This window comes from Manis javanica, chromosome 8, assembly GCF_040802235.1.
Source record: "Manis javanica isolate MJ-LG chromosome 8, MJ_LKY, whole genome shotgun sequence".
NCBI lineage: Eukaryota > Metazoa > Chordata > Mammalia > Pholidota > Manidae > Manis > Manis javanica.
Window position 1 is genome coordinate 27,489,511 of NC_133163.1, and position 18,326 is coordinate 27,507,836.

At 37.6% G+C, this 18,326-nt stretch overlaps 1 protein-coding gene across 11 annotated transcripts in view; it reads right to left on the reverse strand.

The window, feature by feature from the left end:
* The window catches only part of LIN52 (lin-52 DREAM MuvB core complex component), a 165,392-nt gene extending 147,367 nt beyond the window's left edge, over window positions 1-18,025 (reverse strand). For 7 of the 11 annotated variants that reach the window (XR_005054475.2, XM_073242135.1, XM_073242133.1 and 4 more), the window contains exons 1-5: window positions 17,884-18,024; window positions 14,743-14,817; window positions 13,508-13,545; window positions 3,850-3,916; window positions 2,011-2,094 (exon numbers count right to left, since the gene is read on the reverse strand). Coding sequence is in view for 10 of the 11 variants with exons in the window: in XM_073242135.1 (XP_073098236.1) it covers window positions 2,011-2,094; window positions 3,850-3,916; window positions 13,508-13,545; window positions 14,743-14,817; window positions 17,884-17,914 (295 nt within the window). In the remaining variant the exon portion in view is untranslated. Of the gene's footprint in view, window positions 1-2,010; window positions 2,095-3,849; window positions 3,917-13,507; window positions 13,546-14,742; window positions 14,818-17,883 lie in introns of all 11 variants that reach the window. The other 4 variants (XM_036993075.2, XM_036993335.2, XM_073242132.1 and 1 more) reach the window with 2 other exon arrangements.
* Between the last annotated feature and the right edge of the window lie 301 nt (window positions 18,026-18,326).

Consider the following 18,326-nt stretch of genomic DNA (forward strand, 5'->3'; position numbering starts at 1 on the left):
CTGTGTCGTTCAAAGGTTAGCTAGTACATGTAAAGTTACTTGACAATGAGGTAACATCATGCCTGAGATTTTCTTTAAAATAGATACAAGAGGTTGTATAAGTGAAAAAGATTGGTCATATGTTGACTACTGAAGCTGGGTTGTGGGTACCTGAGTCACTATTCTATTCTTTCTACTTTGGCACATGTTTATATTTTCCATAATAAAAAGGTGGGGGAAAAGTATTATATTTCTCAGCAGCAATACAGAAAAAGAAACACTAATCAGAAGGGATATAGCAATTTCAATTACAACTAACTAGAGACAATACTGTTGATAAGCACATTTGATACTATACCACCTTCTTGATATAATAAGCATAAAATTAATTATAAAAAAACTGACACAGGGATAAAGGATTGATCATTATGACCAATCACAGCATTTATTTTTATTATCCAAAGCTAGAAACAGAATCAAGTTCTACACAAGTCTTGTATTCATGAATTTAACAATCAGATTTACCTTTCATTATAAACTCTAGAGGTCCACTGTCATACCTGCTAAACAGTAATTTTGCCAAGACATAACTTCAATCATGAGAAACAAATGACCAGTACACAGAGAAGAGTTAGGTGACAATGAGTACACCTAGACTACCTGCAACCATATCTCAAAACAGTCTATTGTTCTCTGCTCCTTGATTCATCAAGTGATTGAAAAATGTTTTCTTGGTAAAAGAAGCCAACTGCTAATGACAGTAATGGAAATAAAGAAAAGATAAAGACAGCTCAAGAAGTGATGACTATTTGAAAAAAATTAGTAGTCAAATTAGATTTTAATTAAAGTGAAATGCTGAACATGGCACTAACTTAAATCAATGGTGTTAACAGATCCACTATATGCTGTATAAAAAAAACAATTTATGAAACTGTTTTTGGGATTGTTCTAATTAGTACAAAACTTGCATTTTTGAAGGAAATTATAAGCTATGGTAGTCTTTCAAAACCACAGATTTATGAAGGTCTCAAGAGGTACCCAGAGAACAAAATTCTAAGCACTGTATTTATGTTGAGTATCTTTCAATTACAGAGTGAGAATTTTCTACAATTCTTTTTCCAGTTTTATAATGGATACAATATGGGAAGAGATACAATATATAAAGAAATAATTTTAAACTAAAAGAATGGAGAGCAGACAGGAATAAATGAGAACTTTTAAAACATTACTCATAATAGCAAATTATGTTCTTGGTCTACTATACACCCCTTCCTTTGGGGAAGCAATCCTCCCCTCCCAATCCATGTGATTTGAGTCAGACTAACCTTTCCACTCTCTGTCTGCACCCAGGACTCAGGCTTGGCCTATCAGAATGCTCCGTGCTACCTGGCTAAAGAACTGGTTCTAGGATAGGTATATATGAGCCATGATGGAACAGTCAGAGTTCTCCCCAAACCTTTCTTTTGGAATGTTCAGAAAAGACACTCTTTTTGGATCATTATGAGATCTAAAGACACATGAACTGGACCTCCTTTTGGTCACCTTCCCCAGTGCTAAGTCAGAGAACAAGAGTAATGTATGAGTGAAGCAGAGGTTTGAGATGTGAAACAAAAGCAAGAACCAGAGCACATTCCAGTGCTATCATTAAGAGTCATGGATCTACAGATCCTCAAAGCTATTTCTACTCTGGGAATTTTGATTTATGTGAACTAATAAAGTCCCTCTTTTCTTAAGCTAGTTTGATTTGACATTCTATCACTTAAAACTGAGAGGATTCCCAATATACTTAAACTGTATAGAGAAAAATAACTTATTATTTAGCAAACTCAATAATTATTCTGGCACACTCTGCCATAAAAGACACACTTTAGATAACAATGACTTTTTACCTTCAGAACAGTGATAAAGAGTAATAAAATAATTACATTAGTAGTAAATCATTAGTAATAAAGACACTTTCTGAATTATAGCTAGAATGCATCATGAAATATACAACACACATCCCTGAATAAATGTGATCTGGGTACTCACACTCATCCAGCCCCAGCTGATAGGCCAGGTTCTGTAGGCCTCGTACCTTCTCCATCAAATTAGCCGTGGTGAGGCTCCCCAGTTCTGAAACAGAATCATTTATATACTAGGTTTTTCCACTGTTCTCTAGTAACAATTTATTCTGGTTGGGAGTCCTTGTTATTAAAAGTTTTGAAGCTTAATTCTATCAAATAACTAAAAATTGGGCCTATTATCTCTTCTCATTCAATCTTTCCCTGTACACACACACACACACACACACACACACACACACACAAAACTGGTGAATTTTCCTACTACTGCAAAATGCCTCAGATGAGCTTGCCTACTTAATGAGGAGAATGTTAGCATACATACAATAGCAAATTATGGGTTCTACCCTAAGGATCTTTTTATAACATTCTGCCTATCATACAAAATGAATGCACCATTAAAATATGAAACCTTGTGATTTGACATAGAATCAAGAAAGCTTCACAGACACCTCTTACACTGTCTCCACTATCATTTATAAGTCCTCATATTACAAAACACAAAATAGTAACGAAACCCTTACTCTTCCCCATTTCCCTAAGTTTAGAAAACAAATACTAAATATTAACCCAAATTTTCCCTTCAAATCAAACTCCTATAAAAAATGTTTAAGTTTCCCAGATGAAAAGACAGTACACTTAAAGTAAAAACTCACTTTCTCAGATTTTCATTTAAATAACACCCAATTTCTTTGAGGTTTAAGATACAGGTCAATTTGCATAGAATATAATGCTATGATTCTGTATTAGAAGTTTCCTTAGAAAATACATACTGATGGAATATTATATAAATGCCTGTTTGGAACATTAGAACAATAAACCTGAGATGCAACATTAGAACAATAAACCTGAGATGCCCTTGAGACTTAATTTTTCCATGGTTGGACGAGGGGATCTACATTAAAGCATTTCATGCAAAACAATGAATTACTTCTGAGATCAAATAAAGGTGTTTTCTTCCACATATCACACCACACTCATTATCTATATCTGGCATAAGCAGACTTTCTTGATCTGTTCAGCTGCTTAAACAGCTCAAGAATTCCAGATTTTTACCTTAACTTCAGTCTATTATTTCATAATCATTATGAATCTTAACACTGGCAAGATGATAAAAAAATTAAATAAATAAAGTAGAGCAAAAGCTAGGAAAATTAATGTTTTTTAATTTAAATTTCCACTTTGTGGTTGAGTTCCAAGTCATTTATCAACCAACAATAATCACTACCTACAGTATTCTTTATGGGAAAAATTGATGGTATACAAAGAATTAAAAGACAGGTCTTAATCCAGCAAGGGGCTGTCAATTAATAGTCCTGACAACAATATATGACAGTAAATCCTACAAAAGGCACTTTAATTATAGCAGTAAGGGACTAGACTTATAAGATCAAAGTTTAAATTTAAACTCTTTCTAATAAATCTTGGTTAAGTTAACCTCTGAACCTTAGATATGATCATACCTAACTCACAGAAGTTATGCAAGAATTAAATGAGAAATTTGCATGAGAGCTTTTTGTTAATTGTAAGCATTATACAAAATAAAGTTAATATTAAAGGAATTTAGTAGCAGAAAACATTATTATAACAGGGTCTTGAAGAGATTTCTACATATGGAAAAGTAGAGAAAGGCATTCAGACATGAAGAACTATGAATAAGGATGGTTAAAATAACAGTTTGAGTGAAGCTGAGAATAGCTGTGAGGGGAGAGTGGGAGAAAAACTAGCATGGTGGAAAAAAAATTAGAAAATTAGCAGAGGAACATAAACATCAGGTTAAAAGTTACAGGTGACAAGCATTACTTACCTTTCAACATGTCAATATCATCACGTTCTATTTCAGCCATCCATTTGGGTGGAGAGCTAGTAATAGGCTGTTTGAAAATAAGAACATATCCATTCAGATACATACAAGTGTGAAGAGACTCTTCTCTTTCTTCTTATCAGAAAAGTAGCCTGTCACACAGCCTTCAGGGTGTTTGAAAAACACTGGCAAACTTTAATTTCAAAAACCCGTATTTCCCCAGGTTTAGATAGGGCCTATAAATAGTCACCTTACAAAATAATACTGCTTATCTTTAAAGTTGGTCTCAGAGAAATAATCTTGGAAGAATTAGATCTGACTACTGTTACTATTTCACACATAATGGGTTAGTACAGCAATGAAAGAAATTACTTGAAATTCAGTTCTGGTGAAAGTCTCTAACTGAACTGTTTCAACCACTTATCAATAACACTCTCTGGCACAGAAGATTTAAAGGGGAATCAAGAATGGAAAATAAAAAGAAAGAAAATTCTTAATTTGTAGGAAGACTGCAGTAATAGTCACTTGAAATTTCATTTTATTGTAGATGTTTTATAAAACTTTAGAATTTTAAGTTATCTTCTCATTTCTAGAAGTGAACTTACAAAATATGAAAGAGAACTCAGTCTTAGAACAACTTTGGGCAACAGTTTCCAATCCTAGCTACACAAGAGAGTCACCTACATAACAAAAAAGTACAGTGATGGGCCCCACACCTGCTGTATGACTTAGAACAGCAGGGGTTCGGGGGAGGGTCCAGTGGAGAGAACAGAGCAAGGGACATTACACATGTATTCTTTAAAAACTCCACAATAGCACACCGATGATGCTGTTATGCAGGTAGGTGTATGGTTAAGAACCATTATTTCAGCTTTGAGGCTCTTTCTTTTTCTTAAAAAAAAAAAAAATTAGTATTTGCTTGGTACCGTGACAAAGAAAACACATTTCATATATCATGTAATTTAATTTCCAAATCAACCCAATAAAGCAGGTACTTTCATTCTCATTTTATAAATGAAAAAAAAAACCGATGTAGAGGAACATTATAAATCACTTGCTCAATGGAGAAAAGATGGCGGTGTGAGTAGGGTGGCAAAAATACAGCAAATATAACTATTCCTAAAAGAGTGACCAGAAGACACAGTACAACAGCCAGGCTACATCTGAGAGAACCCAGCATCTCAGGGAAAAGGCTAAGATACAACGCCAGAACCCAGTGGGACCAGAGCACTGCCCCCACCACAGCTGACCAGCGGGAGAAAAAGAATTAGAGCGGAGAGGGAGTGGAAGCACAGGACTGCTAAATAACCAGCCCTAGTAATCTGCCCTGGGAGCATAGACACACATTGCATGGTGCTCTGCATATTAGAGCAGAAAAGCAAAATCCCAGACTAAGACTGTAAACAGGTTCCACATCCAGCTACCCTGGGACATAAGAAAAGCAGGAGCTTTAAAAGTCTTAAAGGAACAAGGGTTTAACAGGTGGACAAAACTGTCCTGGCACATTCAGCCCAGCAGGTTGGGGACTTTAAGTAACTTCAGAGGCCCTATTCCCCTGATTGGCAATGCAACTCCAAGGCCCCTAACAGTAATAAGCAGCCTGCTGTTCATTCCTCCCCACCAGCATCTGTGAGCAAACCAGCTGTCCCCACCATTGCTGCAGACCAGCTGGACAGCAGCCCCACCTATAACAACCACTCAGCTTAACACAGAGGCTTCTCCCTGCATGGGGCTAACCAGCCCAGACTGGGAGCCTGCTCCCTGCATGCGGTTGACTGGAACAGACAGCAGAGAGAGTCATGGAGACCGGGAGCATGAAGGGGCTTTGTTCTAGCAGCAGAACACACACCACTCTCCTGCGACCCCCGCCAGCGCCCTAGGCCATCCCGAAGGCAGTTCCACCCATGGAAGCATAGGGGATTAACCCAGAGACTGCTCCCTGCATGCAGTTGACTGTCACAGACAGAGGAGACAGGCGCAGAGGCCAGGAGGCATGAAGGAGTTTTGTTCTCGTGGCAGAACACGAACCCCACACTTGCAACTCCTGCCAGTGCCCTAAGCCAACCCGAGGACCACCCTGCTCATGGCAGCTTGGAGGATTAACCCAGAGGCTGCTCTCTGCATGTGGTTGATGAGCAGAGACAGCAGAGACAGGCGTGGAGACCAGGAGGCACAAAGGTGCTCTGTTTTCATGGAAGAACATGCAATGCTGGCCCGCAAACCCAGCCAGGATCCTAGGCCATCCCTAGGGCCACTACACCCACAGTAGCTTAGGAAATTAACCCACAGGCAGCTCCCTGCACACAGTTGACCACAACAGACAGAGGAGATGGGTGCAGAGACTGGGGGGCAAAAAGGGACGTTGTCCTTGTGGCAGACACATGCACTGCTGGCCAGTGAACAGGCCAGTGCCATAGGCCATCCTGAGGGCTGTCCCACCCACGGCAGCCTAGGGAATTAACCCACAGGTTTTTCCCTGTGTGTGGTAAACTGGCACAGACAGCGCAAACAGGCAAGGCGACTGGCAAGCAGGAAGGGAATTTGTTCTCCCAGCTGACACACGTGCCACTCACCAGAGAACACTCCCATTGTCATGACAAGGCAGAAGAACCTTGTTCAATCCAAAATCCCTCAGACACTAGAGAGAGGGCTTGGAGAGACTGAAATCACCAATCTTACTGAAAAAGAATTCAAAATAAAAGTCCTAAGCATGCTGATGGAGCTACAGAGAAATATTCAAGAGCTAAGGGATGAATTCCAGAGGGAGATAAAAGAAATGAAACAAACAATGGAAGGATTTAAGATCAGACTAGATGAGGTGGAAGAGACTGTTAATGGAATAGAAATCAGAGAACAGGAATACAGAGAAGCTGAGGCAGAGACAGATAAAAGGACCTCTAGGAATGAAAGACTATTAAGAGAACTGTGTGACAAATCCAAATGGAACAATATTCACATTATAGGGTACCAGAAGAAGAAAGAGAAAAACAGATAGGAAGTGTCTTTGAAGAAATAATTGCTGAAAACTTCCTCAAGCTCGGGAAGGAAACAGTCTCTCAGACCATGGAAGCCCATAGATCTCCCAACACAAGGGACCCAAAGAGGACAACACCAAGACATGTAATAATTAAAATGGGAGAGATCAAAGACAAGGACAGAGTATTAAAGGCAGCCAGAGAGAGAAAAAGATCATCTACAAAGGAAAACCCATCAGGCTATCATCAGACTTTTCAGGAGAGACCTTACACACCAGAAGGGAATGGCATGATACATTCAATGCAATGAAACAGAAGGGGCTCAAACTGAGAATAAGGTATCCAGCAAGATTATAATTTAAATTTGAAGGAGAAATTAAACAATTCCCAGATAAGCAAAACTCAAAGGAATTTACCTCTGACAATCCATCTCTACAGTGTATTTTAAAGGAACTGCTCTAGATGGAAGTATGCCTAAGGCTAAATAGCTGTCACCAGAGAAAATAAAACTACAGCAAAGGAAGCAGACCAACTAAATACTAACTAAATGCAAAACAAAATCAGCTATTCACAAAGTCAGTCAAGGGAAACACAATGGAAACAGAAAAGAGTACAGAACACAACACCTAACATATAAAGAGTAAAGGAGGAAGAAAAAGAAGGGAGAGAAATAAAGAATCATCACACTGTGCTTATAATAGTGGAATAAATGAGTTATGTTAGATGGTTAGATAGTAAAGAAGCTGCCCTTGAACCTTTGGTAACCACAAATCCAAAACCTGCAATGGCAATAAGTACATATCTATTGATAATCACCCTAACTGTAAATGGACTGAATGCACCAATCAAAAGACATAGAGTTACAAAATGGATAAAAAAGAAAGACCCATCTATATGCTGCCTACAAGAGACTCACCTCAAACACAAAGACATACACAGACTAAAACTGAAGGGATGGAAAAAGATATTTCATGCAATTAATAGGGGAAAAAAACAGGTGTTGCAGTACTTGTATTATACAAAACAAATTTCAAAACAAAGAAACTAACAAGAGACAAAAGAAGGACATTACAAAATAATAAAGGGGTCAGTGTAACAAGAGGATATAACCATTATAAACATCTATGCACCCAACACAGGAGCAACTACATATATGAAACAAATACTAACAGAATTAAAGGAGGAAATAGAATGCAAAGCATTCATTTTAGGAGACTTCAACACACCACTCACTTCAATGGACAGATCAACCAGACAGAAAATAAGTAAGGACACAGAGGCACTGAACAACACACTAGAACAGATGAACCTAACAGATATCTACAGAACTCTACACCCAAATGCAGCAGGATACACATTCTTCTGAAGTGCACATGGAATATTTTTCAGAATAGACCACATACTGGACCACAAAAAGAATCTCAGTCAATTCAAAATGATTGAAATTGTACCAACCAACTTTTCAGATCACAAAGGTTTAAAACTAGAAATAAATTGTACAAAGAAAACAAAAAGGCCCACAAACACATCGAGGCTTACCAACATGCTCCTAAATAATCAGTGAATCAGTGACCAAATTAAACAGAGATCAAGCAATATATTTAGACAAATGAAAACAACAGCACAATGTCCCAACTTCTGTGGGATGCAGTGAAGGCAGTTCTAAGAGGAAAGTATAAGCCCTATTTAAAGAAAGAACAATCCCAAATGAATACTTTAAAGTCACAATTATTGAAACTGGAAAAAGAAGAACACATGAGGCCCAAAGTCAGTAGAAGAAGGGACATAATAAAGATCAGAGAAGATATAAATAAAATTGAGAAGAATAAAACAATAGAAAAAAATTAATTAAACTAAGAGCTGATTCTTTGAGAAAATAAACAAAATAGATAAACCTGTAGCCAGTCTTATTAAGAAAAAAAGAGAATCTACACACATAAACAGAATCAGAAATGAGAAAGGAAAAATCACGACGGACACACAGAAATACAAATAATTATTAGAGAACACTATGAAAAATTACATGCTAAAAAAACTGGATAACCTAGAAGAAACGGACAACTTTCTAGAAAAATACAACCATCCAAGAGTGACCAAGGAAGAAACAGAAAATCTAAACAGACCCATTACCAGCAATGAAATTGAATTGGTAATCAAAAAACTACACAAGAACAAAACTCTCATACCAGATGGATTCACCACTGTATTTCATCAGACATTTAGAGAAGACATAATACCCATTCTTCTTAAAGTTTTCCAAAAAATAGAGGAGGAGGGAATACTTCCAAACTCATTCTATGAAGCCAGCATCACTCTAATATCAAAACCTGGCAAAGACACCACAAAAAAAGAAAACTACAGACCAATATCCCTGATGAACATAGATGCAAAAACACTCATCAAAATATTAGCAAGCCGAATTAAAAAATACATCAAGAGGATCATACCAAGTGGGATCCATCCCAGGGATGCAAGGATGCTACAACATTCGAAAATCCATCAACATCATCCACCACCTCAACAAAAAGGACAGAAACCACACAATCATCTCCAGAGACACTGAAAAGCAGTCGACAAAATTCAACATCCATTCATGATAAAAACTCTCAACAAAATGGGTATAGAAGGCAAGTACCTCAACATAATAAAGGCCATATATGATAAACCCACAGCCAACATCATACTGAACAGTGAGAAGTTGAAAGCTTTTCCCCTTCCCCAAGATAAGGATGCCTACTCTCCCTGCTTTTATTCAACACATTACTGGAGGTCCTAGCCACAGCAATCAGACAGCACAAAGAAATAAAAGACATTCAGATTGGTAAGGATGAAGTCAAACTGCCACTGTTTGCAGATTACATAATATTGTACAGAAAAAAACCTAAAGAATCCACTCCAAAACTACTAGAACTAATATCGGAATTCAGCAAAGCTGCAGGACACAAAATTAAATCATAGAAATCTGTGACATTCCTATACATTAACGATGAACTAGCAGAAAGAGAAATCAGGAAAACAATTCCATTCACAATTACATCAAAAAGAATAAAATACCTAGACATAAACCTAACCAAGGAAATGAAAAACCTACACCCTGAAAACTACAAGAAACTCTTAAGAGAAATTAAAGAAGACACTTAATAAATGGAAATTCATCCCATGCTCTAGGGTTGGAAGAATTAATATTGTCAAAATGGCCATCCTGCCTAAAACAATCTATAAATTCAATGCAATCCCTATCAAAATACCAACAGCATTCTTCAACGAACTGGAATAAATAGTTCTAAAATTCATATGGAACCACAAAAGACCCCGAATAGCCAAAGCAATCCTGAGAAAGAAGAATAAAGCAGGGGGCATCTCGCTTCCCAACTTCAAGCTCTACTACAAAGCCACAGTAATCAAGACAATTTGGTACTGGCACAAGAACAGCCCTATAGACCAGTGGAACAAAATAGAGGGTCCAGATATTAACGCAAGCATACATGGTCAATTAATATATGATAAAGGAGCCATGGATATACAATGGGGAAATAACAGCCTCTTCTACAAGTGGTGTTGGCAAAACTGGGCAGCTACATGTAAGAGAATGAAACTGGATTACTGTCTAACTCCATACACAAAAATAAACTCAGAATGGATCAAAGACCTGAATGTAAGTCATGAAACCATAAAACTCTTAGAAGAAAACATAGGCAAAAATCTCTTGAATATAAACATGAGCAACTTCTTCATGACCGTATCTCCCTGGGCAAGGGAAACAAAAGCAAAAATGAACAAGTAGGACTATATCAAACTAAAAAGCTTCTGAACAGCAAACAGGACTATCATTAGAACAAAAAGGCATCCTACACTATGGAAGAATATATTCATAAATGACATATCCAATAAGGGTTGACATCCAAAATATATAAAAGGCTCATGCACCTCAACAAACAAAAAGCAAATAATCCAATTAAAAAATAGTCAAAGGATCTGAACAGACACTTTTCCAAAGAAGAAATTCAGATGGCCAACAGGCACATGAAAAGATGCTCCACATTGCTAATCATCAGGGGAATGCAAATAAAAACAACAATTAGATATCACCTCACCCCAGTTAGGATGGCCACCATCCAAAAGACAAACAACAACAAATGTTGACAAGGATGCGGAGGAAAGGGAACCCTCCCAGACTGCTGGTGGGAATGTAAATTAGTTCAACCATTGTGGAAAGCAGTATGGAGGTTCTTCAAAAAACTGAAAATAGAAATACCATTTGACCCAGGAATCCCGTTCCTAGGAATTTACCCTAAGAATGCAGCAGCCCAGTTTGAAAAAGACATATGCACCCCTATGTTTATCACAGCACTAAATGTCCATCAGTAGATGAATGGATAAAGAAGATGTGGTACATATACACAATGAAATATTATTCAGCCTTTAGAAGAAAACTAATCCTACCATCTGCAACAACACGGATGGAGCTAGAGGGTATTATGCTCAGTGAAATAAGCCAGGCAGAGAAAGACAAGTATCAAATGATTTCACTCATCTGTGGAGTAGAAGAACAAAGCAAAAACAAGGAACAAAACAGCAGCAGACTCACAGAACCCAAGAATGGAGTAACAGTTACCAAAGGGAAAGGGACTAGGGAGAATGGGTAGGATGGGAGGGTTAAGGGGAAAAAGGGGCATTACGATTAGCACACATAATGTGGGCCAGGGGTGGTGGTGGACATGGGGAAGGCAGTATAGCACAGGGAAGTAGTGACTCTATAGCATCTTACTATGCTGATGGACAGTGACTGTGGTGGGTATGTGATGGGTACTTGATAATGGAGGGAAACTAGTAACCACAATGTTGCTCATGTAATTGTATATTAATAATAGCAAAATAAAAATAAATAAATAAATCACTTGGTCAGGTCACGCAGCCACTGGAACCAGGATTCAAAACCCATGACCTTTCAGTTCAGAAACCACTCTTCTATATTACCTCCCCTATAAAGGTCTAGATCAAATTCGACATTTTTCCCCTAGTAGGGAAACAGACTATACTAGGGTATCTTAACCTGGGGTCTTGGGATGACCCTGAACTCCTAGAAACAAAACTCAATATGCATGCTTCAAGGGAAGATTAATCAGATTTTGAAAACCGAAAACTTTTAAAGATTTTTAAAAATTTATTTATACTTTTAACTCAAAATACTTAGTTGTTACCAAATACAATTTTCTAAACTGAAGAGTCAGTTTGAATGAGAATGTAAGAAAACTATATCAGGTACCTTCTACTTAATCTACTGAACAAAAGCTGCTCTAATAATGACAGCTACTGTGTATTTTTTCTTATGTGCCAGGCACTGTGCAAAGTGGTTCTCAAGCATTATGGCATTTGATACTAAATCCTGTGAGGCAGTTTCAGAAGAGAAAACTAAGGCTCAAAGATGTTAGGAAACTTGCTTGGTCACAGATATTAAGTAGCAAATTGAGGACTCAAATCCAAATGTGTTTGAATACAAAGCCCTACACTAACTAATCTGAACTGCCAGTGCTTATTTCTTACTGAATGCTAAAGGAGCACAGGCTAAGTTTTACACAACCCTAGTTCTTGAAGAAATGAAAGACTGGGTACAAAACCAAGCTGTCTCTGAACAAACACTATCATGGGACCTGAAAGCCACAGACTTAGAGAGGCTGTAAGTCAGCACCTTTAACTCCAGTAATGAGTAGAGAATGTTAAACATATAGTAAGATACTATGAGTTATATTACAAATCCCCAATGACAAGGTTTAATGGAAAGAGCATGGACTTTGGAATCAGAGAGATTTGAGATTAAATCCTGGCCTGTTACTTACCAGGACTTGGGCAAGTAATTTAACTTCCAAGTTTCTACATCAGTCTGTGCTTTTAACACTGGGCTCAAATGCTTCTAAGTATGATGTTAAGAGTGTGGATGCTAATAGTCAAATTAATGGGTTCAAAGTCTGGTTCTGCCCCTTACCCTATAACTCTGAATAACCTAACCTAACCTCTCTGTGCTTATTTCCTTGTCTGTGAAATAGGGTTAATAATAGTACCTATATCTCACATGATTTTGTGAAGATTAAATAACATATGTAAAGTGCTCTGAACACTGTCTGGCACATGGTAAACACAATGTAAGTTCTAGCTAATATTATAATCATCATTTCTCCTGGTTGTGGAAATATATAAGAAAATATATGTAGAGTAGTCAGCACAGTGCCTGCTGGCCTGGAAGAAGAAAAGTTTGGGCTCTAGTGGCTATCTTTCTTTGGTTTCTGATGAGCCACTGAGAAATTTCAAAATCCTCTAAGGAGGTATAAGTTAAGTTCACAATACAGCACATAAGCAAAAGAGAAAGTACTAAAAATCATACTTTAAAAAAGAGGTAAAAAGAATACTGGTGTTATATTAAATATTTCAACTGCCTTACCTTAAAAATTCTCAAGCTGAGGAAAGAGGCTAATACACAAAGGTCAAAATGCCAAAAAGAGAACATTTAGACAGAGGAAGACATTATCATCAATTTATGTGATGATAATATAAACAGATTTTGAGGGCTGTACAAAATTATTTGAAGGTCATGACACTATCCTTGAAAATAAAGAAATGAGATACTTGAACTTTCACCAAGGAGCAAAGCATGGGATAAACTTCATTGGGTAAGTAATAATATTACTTACACTTTTGAAAGAAGCAGCAAATTCAGCAACACCTGGTACTAAAAAGAAAAAAATACAACATTACTTAATAAATAAACAGTTTAGTGCCTACGCCAGACATAGAGGATTCAAATAAGAAGAAGAAAATAGCCTTGTCTTCAAGGAGCTTACAGTGTGGAAAAGGAGAGAGACTGAGTCAGTAACTCTAATATTGTTTAAGTGCTCTAAGAAAGATTCCAGGTGCTATGGGAAGACCAAAAAATGGTGAGCTAAATCAGACTGAGGCAAAAGCTTCTCAGAGGAAACCATGCCTCAAGTGAACTTTGAAGGATCAGGAATTAGTTGGATGGGAAGATGGCAAGATACAGTATCTCTTACCAAAGAGTTTTATTTCATTTTTAGGTATGCTGTTCTGTCAATCCAATTGTTTGTTTAAATGTCTCACAGGAAGAATCACTTTTTAAAAAATGAAAAAAACTAGATATTTAAAAATAAAATAATGTTTAACCTTAGTAATAAGCAAATACAAACTTAAAATAATAAAGATCAGTAATCTGCAATATTGTCAATTATGTAAGTAAATGGGCACTCTCATAGACAGTCATCTTCCTCCATGAGCACAAAGATATATGTGCAAGGATATTTATGGTTAAATTGTTCCTAATATCAAAAATTGGATATAACTTAGGTTTCTAAATAGGATATGAATACATAAACTTTTACAATACATTGTAAATCTATACAATGAAAAACTTTTAAAAGAATAAAGTAGATCTATACCTACTAATATGGAAAGATCCATTAATAAATTATAAGTAGAATAAGTTAAGCTGCACACTATGTATGTCTGACCCTATCATTATACTAAATAAATAAATTGAAACCTTAAAAAACACTTATTTATTTGCTTATGTATATAAGCATAAAAAAGGTTAGATGGACTTGGACCAAATTACTAACAGTGATTTTATGAGTGATTGAAGGAAGTAACGAAATACTATATTGTCTGAGCTTACTGCAGATGTGGTTTTTAAAAATGTATTTTTTAAGGACCCTTGTCATTTCCTGAATCACATTGTGTTCCGAAAATCTTGCATCATCACACAGCTATTCTAACACTGGACCACAGAATTCAGTTTCCTTTTGAAGTAAAATTAAATTTTAAGCATTATAGCTAAATGATAACTCCTCAAACATCTTCAAAGTAGCAATGGTTCTCCTGCGTTGATTTTGACATAAAGAAATCAAAAACTTACATTGTTCTGGCCAAAGGTCTGGTGAAGCACGGTCAAGTTTTTCAAAACTTAGTAAAGATGCTTCTAGATCTGTCCCTAGAACAAAACACCCAGATGAGCCAAGAAGATACAAAACATGTTACATTTTATTACATTTCAATCTCAAAGAACATAACAAACTGGAACACTTATTTGGAAATCAAGGGATGTGAGTTTTATTAACTACTTATACTCCGGGGCTACAATGTTATACAAATAAATCATTCTCTCTCATCAAACCTCATTTTTCTAATCTCTAAAATGGGAGCGATGTTTTAGCGACATGTGAAGAAAAATTAATACCAACAAGCCCACAGGTATCTTCACTCATACTCTAAGACTTTCCTCCAGTTACAATCAATTATGTGTCTGCTCCCAAGAAAGACAAACTCCTTTCCTTGGGCTCTGGATGCTAGCTTCTTCTTTTGTCAAAGACATCATCTTGAATCATCTCCCTTGCACATCAGTTTCTACCTTCTCAAAGCAGCCAGACTATTGTGTTTTTTTTTAATGTTAATAAATTCCCAGCTTGAAGAGGTGCTCAATATTAGCAACAATAGTTAACATTTGTTGAATACATATGTATGCCCAGTATGCTAACTAGTTGCATAAAATAGCTCATTTAATGATATAAACAGTTCTTAGCATTTTCTAAGTCACATCTTTGGAAACCTGAAAAAAAACCCAAAAACTATGGACTCACTCCTCAGAAAATGTACATATGTAGAAAATTTTTCAACATGTATCTTTTCTCCAAACTGAATTTTTTTCCCCAAATATTCTAAGAAAATTTCCAAGGGCATTCTAATGGGTAAAGAGCTTGATTCTAATAAATTGCTTTAACTAAAGCATTCAAAAATGGTAATCAAGAAAAGCTGTGTGTAACACAAAATTCCAATTTTCAAATTTCCAACAAATGTTACTGATCTAATAACCATAAGGGTGCCTTTATACTACCGCTGTCTGTGGTATAACTGACTCTGACATTAAGTAGTCATATGGTTTTACTTAGATTTCAAATTTTTAAAATGCTTTTTAGCCTTAAAAAGACAAATGAGTAAGTGACCTAAACTTATTTTCAAATCAAGATTATTTGAATTAAATCTTAAAAAACAGAGACAGGTGGAACACTACAGACAAAAGAGCTAGGCAGTGGAATATTTTAGAGTGAGACACTTATTTAGAAGATGAACTTAACTTCAAAGTGCTCAACTTGATTTTGTGAGATTAAGAAGAAAAGATTAGATGGAGAAGGGTGAAACTTTAAAAGATGAACATGAAAACTTTACAAAATCAAGTGTTACAGAGTGCCTGTGCAGATGGCCAGGAGACCAAAGGAAAGTAATATGTTTTCAGTATTCCTTCTGGCCAAAGAGAGGAAAAGAAATTGAGAGAAGACAGGGAAAAATCAAATACAAGGAACACAGGTCTAAAATCTCCAAAACTTCTAATAAATAGTTTTAAAAACCTAGCAACGAACAAAAAATTTAAATAGCAATTTCTTGTTCTTCTATCACTTGGCTGATTTTTTAAAATTGTGGTAAGATATACATAAAGTTTACCATTTTAATCATTTTTAAGTGTACAGTTCCATGACAATAACCATATTCACATGGTTGTACAATCATCATCACCATCCATCTCCAGAACTTTTTCACCTTCCCTGACTCAAACTCTACCCATTAAACAATAACTCCACATTCCTTTGGTTGACTTTTAAATGCCCTCCCCAACCCCAAAGAGCATCCAGTGGAAAGAATCTCTTTTGACTCTGAACATCCAATTTCTTATACAGTATGTACCTGTTCGCAAGAAATTAAAGACTTAGTTGAACTTGAAACTTAAGGCTAAGGATATATTATTTATACATATATCTATTCTTTCAATAAATGTCAAATGAAGGCCTACTGCGAGACAGACACTGTGCTAAACCCTGTGATCCAACTAGGAACAAGACAGACTCGGTATTTTTAGTCTAGCATGAGAGAGGCAAAGTTAACATAATAACTATTCTGACAGAGAAGGTATTGACATAGTAAATAATGGTGAAGAGGGGCAACTACAGATAATGTATTCTGGGAAAGCCTCTCTGGGAGGTGACATCTAAAATGAGATCTGAAACTGCAAAAGTGTTTACATGTTTGATTCATCTTTTCCTTTTCTAAAGCACTAAGCATTATGCCTTTCACACAGTAGGAACTCAATAATAGCTTTCCTAGCTTCAATTTCCTTATTCCTGAAATGAACTTCAAGTTCCTTCCAAACACAGAATGTGTTTGAGGACAGAAAACTACATATCAATGAGACGGACATGGGGATGTGAGCGGTACAAGCAAAAATTGAGCTCAGAGATGACTACAAGACCCTAACTCTCTAAAGCAGAACCCAGCGCAGAAGCATGTGGGTATACGAAAACCATTTATTATTTAAGATGATTTGCTCTTAGAAAACATACAAAGCAGAAATCGTTCATTCAACTCTGCCTGAGAAAACAACACATAAAGTAGAAACGAGAGGGTGACGTGTACATGACAACAGCAAAAAAGCTCAATTCTCATTTTCCTCGGGACTCTCATTGGGAGGGGCCGAGAAGGTCCCCAGCTTCTCTTGCTGCCAGGGCAACGGTCCCAAACTAAGGAGACTGGAATGAATCCTGTTTCTCTGGCGGTTCAATCCTGGGATGAGGTCAGCCATCAACCCTAGCTAGAGTTTGAGAGAATCGTTCCAAATGCTCAAAGAGAAGGGAATCGACCCTTCAATAGGGTACTCCAAGGAGAAATCTACACTAACGCACCTCCTTTCTCTCAGCAGTATCTCCTCCTCAGCCTTCTGCCTCATCCAAATGGGGCTAAGGGAGGGCTCAGGCGACCCCCATCCTTTTGCCCGGCAAAGGTCCCTAGTAGGTGTCCTCCTCTGCCAGCCTGGTATACGGCGGGGAAACGGGGCACCTCCGGAGCCGCTGTGGAGAACCAGCGACCTGAAGACGCACCAAGGAAAAGAAGTGGGAGGGAAAGAAGAGAAGCCCAAGAAAAAAGTGTAAGTTCGAGGGGCAGACAGAGAGCGTAAGTCCCAGGAGAGCAAACAAGGAGGTTGCAGGAGAAGGCTCTCTGAGCCGGCTCTTACCGTCTGTGGGAGACGCCATCTTCCAGCCCATGTCACGTGACGTGGCCAACCGTCGGCGGGAAAGCGGACCCAGATAAGCCACGCCCCCAAAGAGAAATCCTATCCCCAACTCGCAGGCCGTCTCATTTCCCCGCCCCGAGGGCAGTCTTCGCCTAGCCCCGCCTCCAGCTCTGACCACACCCCTTTCGCAGTAGATGAGGTCGAGAGACTAAAAAATTCTTGGATCTTATTTACTTTCCTCAGTGAGGGGGCGGGGCCAATGTCGTGCCTATGGCCAATCAGGGTTCCCGATTAGGGGGCGTCTTCCCCTTGTGCTCAGTATAGAGTACCCAAGTCAGGGGTGTCTTCGCTACCTCCGCCAACAGAATTTGCTGAGGTGGGAGCTCTTCCACTTCTGACCAATCGCATATCCGCAAGATAGGGACTGAGGGGGGGTGGAGCCA